At 46.4% G+C, this 3,932-nt stretch overlaps 1 protein-coding gene across 1 annotated transcript; it reads left to right on the top strand.

Annotated features, from left to right (window-relative positions):
- On the top strand, positions 1-3,644 carry LOC119295313 (protein disulfide-isomerase-like). Its single transcript, XM_037573716.1, has 10 exons — positions 1-244; positions 604-634; positions 725-1,009; positions 1,114-1,302; positions 1,463-1,588; positions 2,263-2,400; positions 2,501-2,620; positions 2,726-2,843; positions 2,954-3,066; positions 3,153-3,644. Exons 1-10 carry the CDS (start codon positions 45-47, stop codon positions 3,369-3,371), a joined length of 1,539 nt encoding a protein of 512 aa, XP_037429613.1. The 5' UTR covers positions 1-44; the 3' UTR covers positions 3,372-3,644.
- Positions 3,645-3,932: the final 288 nt, after the last annotated feature.

Raw genomic sequence — 3,932 nt, 5'->3', positions numbered from 1 at the left:
TCCGCCCCGAGAAATCTCATCACTGCTCCCCAGTTCCTTCCGCCATGGCGATCTGCAAGGTCTGGATCTCGCTGCTGCTCGCGCTCGCCGTCGTCCTGTCCGCCCCTGCGGCCAGGGCGGAGGAGGCTGCCGCCGCCGAGGAGGCCGCCGCGGCCCCCGAGGCCGTGCTCACCCTGCACGCCGACAACTTCGACGACGCCATCGCCAAGCACCCCTTCATCCTCGTCGAGTTCTACGCCCCATGGTGAGCCCTCGCCTCTGGTATCGGTGTTGTTCTGGCGGATCCGACGAGTTTAGATCGTGGTCGGTTTAGAGGGGTCTCAGATGCGTCAGTTACGGACCACGGGGGATCTGGCTTTGCTGATTGGTGCGTCTGGATCGCGGATTCCTCTGTAGTTCTGGTTGTATTTGAAGTTCCTCGAGGGTTTAAAGGTTGTTGGGCTGGGGTTCCTCTTGGGATTCCACCCACTGCGTCCAGCTTTATACTGTACTAACTATGTATTGCAGATTCTGTCTGTTCGACTTATTTCAGTACAATCTCACTTAGTCTGGTCTGAATTTTGTCAAGGTCGTTGCTAATTCTTTAAAATTGATTTGTTTCAGGTGTGGACACTGCAAGAGCTTGGCACCTGAGGTAATTCTTCTACATCCCTGGATCACTTACTTAGCACTAGTGATATATGCTGAATGGAGTGATCTCATTCGTTGATGTGTGCTGTTGCAGTATGAGAAGGCGGCCCAACTGTTGAGCAAGCACGACCCAGCGATTGTTCTCGCTAAAGTTGATGCCAACGATGAGAAGAACAAGCCGCTTGCGGGCAAGTACGAGGTCCAGGGCTTCCCTACCCTCAAGATCTTCAGGAACGGAGGAAAGAACATTCAGGAATACAAGGGCCCCAGGGAGGCTGAGGGAATTGTTGAGTACTTGAAGAAGCAGGTTGGCCCTGCTTCCAAGGAGATCAAGGCACCTGAAGATGCCACTTACCTCGAAGACGGCAAGATCCACATTGTAAGTTTCTTATTTTGTCTGTTCTAACTGTCATATAGCAATTGTCATATACCGATGGTTAATGTTCTATGCCTGCTGACTAAGTAATCATGGCAATTGTATAGGTTGGTGTCTTCACGGAATTCAGCGGCACTGAGTTTACAAACTTCCTTGAGGTTGCTGAGAAGCTGAGGTCTGATTATGACTTTGGCCACACCGTGCATGCCAACCATCTCCCACGTGGTGATGCCGCAGTGGAGAGGCCATTGGTTAGGCTATTCAAGCCATTTGATGAGCTCGTTGTTGACAGCAAGGTTATACTTTGCTCCCTCTGTGAACTAATCATTACATTAGTTGTTGCTGATTTAGTACAATCTAGTGACAACTAATATGGAACAGAGGGAATGTTTATCTGTGTTCTTCTTACTTCATACAGATTACTGGGTATTAACTTAGTGATGTGACATTTTGCAGGATTTTGATGTTTCTGCTTTGGAGAAATTCATTGAGGCTAGCAGCACCCCGAAAGTTGTTACTTTTGACAAGAACCCTGACAACCATCCTTACCTCTTGAAATTCTTCCAGAGCAATGCTCCCAAGGTAATGACTGACACAACTTGCTTCTAGAATGCTTTGTCATTTTTCTTAATTGTGTGAGTTCTGTATAGTTGACTGATTTCTACTATATGCTTAGTCAGTTAGGTCTATGCCTCATGTTTGTAACTAATGAGGCCATAATTTTTATCACTGTATGTTGTTTTGATAAGAGAGATGATTGCTACTGTATATTTCAGTTGATTATCAGCCTGACTCTTGGTGTGTACAGAAAACTTCTGCAATCAAATGATGGTTGAATTTGTCAATTTATTCTTCAACATGTTGACATTGTATAATCTAGTCACTTGTCGGCCCAAGTCTTTGAATTGGGCAGCTAGTTCCTTCAATGTTCATTCATCCTGTACATCTAAGAAATCATCTTGCAATGAATTTGTTCAGCACATTTGGAGGATTACTAGTGTATTTAGTTTTGTTAGCCTTTTGGATCTTTGTGTTTTCATTCATGGTTGTTGTACCTGAAAGGTCTACTTTAGAGCCATAGATGTAATGATTGTTTGAGATGCAGAATGCCATCTTTGGTGTTTTCAGTGCTTTTTTGCGTAAAAATATTTCAGATAGTGGTGAAGCTGCTTAGAGCATTAGCCTTTTCATTGTTTTTTAGTTATTGGTTACTCATTATTTGTCACTTCTGTTCTCTGACATCCAATGGTATGCAGGCCATGCTCTTTTTGAACTTCTCCACTGGACCGTTTGAGTCCTTCAAGAAAGCCTACTATGGTGCTGTAGAGGAGTTCAGCGGCAAGGATGTCAAGTTCCTAATTGGTGACATTGAAGCGAGCCAAGGCGCTTTCCAGGTTGATTGCCTGTTTCCCTTTCTATTTCTTTACAGAGGTAGTAGTTATCCATACTGTTGTTTTTTCCATGGTGCTAACATATTTTTTCTTTGAAACATAGTACTTCGGGCTGAAAGAGGATCAGGCACCACTTATCCTCATTCAAGACAGTGACTCGAAGAAGTTTTTGAAGGAACAGGTTGAGGCTGGCCAAATTGTTGCTTGGTTGAAGGATTACTTCGTAAGTAGCCATTCCTTGTTTCACTTGATTGTTGGACTACAACCTTATTTGTTTGATCCCAGGTAATCTGTTTAGCAATTTCATTAGTGTTCATTTGTATTGTAGGATGGCAAATTGACACCATTCAGGAAGTCCGAGCCTATTCCTGAGGCCAACAATGAGCCTGTTAAGGTAGTTGTGGCTGACAACGTTCACGACGTGGTCTTCAAATCTGGCAAAAATGGTAATCATCTTTGTTAATCTTTTTTTCCCTCGCTGGATTAAGCTAGTTGTAGCAAGTGACTGCGATTCCCTATAACTATATGCTCATTGATTTGCCACCTTATATTGCAGTTCTTATTGAATTCTATGCGCCCTGGTGCGGACACTGCAAGAAGCTAGCACCCATCCTCGACGAGGCAGCTGCCACCCTTCAAAGCGAAGAGGACGTTGTGATCGCGAAGATGGTAATATTTGTTGCCCTCTCCGTCGTTCCAGTTCCAGCAAACGAAATACAACTTACCTAACCACTGTTTCTCAACCTTGTCCACAGGACGCGACCGCGAATGACGTGCCCAGTGAGTTCGATGTCCAGGGTTACCCCACCCTCTACTTCGTCACTCCCAGCGGAAAGAAGGTCTCCTACGAGGGCGGCAGGACGGCCGATGAGATTGTCGACTACATCAAGAAGAACAAGGAGACTGCCGGGCAGGCGGCGACCGAGAAGGCGGCGGAACCGGCTGCCACGGAGCCTCTGAAGGACGAGCTCTGAGCATCAGTGTTGCTAGCAGCAGACAGGTAGGGGAGGGGGAAATATGTTTTGGCAAGGCAGCTTCCAACGCCAGATTTTGCGAGGGGGTTAAGACGAGAGTTGGTTGTTGGATGTGTTGTCCCCGGTTTTGCCTGATACTGTATCCCGTTGCGAGAAATACTGTAACAAATCCGTCCGTGGTGTACCTAGTTAAATTATCGAGAAGTGACATTAGAAATGGTCTGTGGAGAGCTTTGGTAATAAACGGTGCTTCTGTGCCTGGTAGAATCATCATGCATGTGTTTCACTTGCTGTGGTCGGGTCGCCTGAAACTAATCTCCTATGCTTAGTGCTGCCAGACGCTTGCGAAATTGGTGGCAACCCAGGCGAATCGCCACTGGACTAAATTCGATTGCTTGGCGGAGCATACGTACCAACGGGTTGTTTTTGTACCGCGAGCTGACCTCTCTCAACATTGTGGATTTGAAGTCAACAAACATTGAGAGGAGCTAAGAGGCGGGCGGAGGTTGTTGAACTTCGGCCGCGAGGGGTACACCACCCGCATACCGACGCGGATTTTTG

Source organism: Triticum dicoccoides, chromosome 4B (assembly GCF_002162155.2).
Source record: "Triticum dicoccoides isolate Atlit2015 ecotype Zavitan chromosome 4B, WEW_v2.0, whole genome shotgun sequence".
NCBI lineage: Eukaryota > Viridiplantae > Streptophyta > Magnoliopsida > Poales > Poaceae > Triticum > Triticum dicoccoides.
Note: the sequence above shows the minus strand (reverse complement) of the source record. Positions and strands in the feature narration are given on the sequence as shown.

Excerpts from the sequence above, each read along its gene's own strand:
- LOC119295313 (XM_037573716.1), top strand. The coding sequence starts at position 45 with ATGGCGATCTGCAAGGTCTGGATCTCGCTGCTGCTCGCGCTCGCCGTC. Across the intron at positions 1,010-1,113 it reads AAGACGGCAAGATCCACATT|GTTGGTGTCTTCACGGAATT; the intron begins GTAAGTTTCTTA and ends GCAATTGTATAG. Across the intron at positions 3,067-3,152 it reads ACGTTGTGATCGCGAAGATG|GACGCGACCGCGAATGACGT; the intron begins GTAATATTTGTT and ends CCTTGTCCACAG.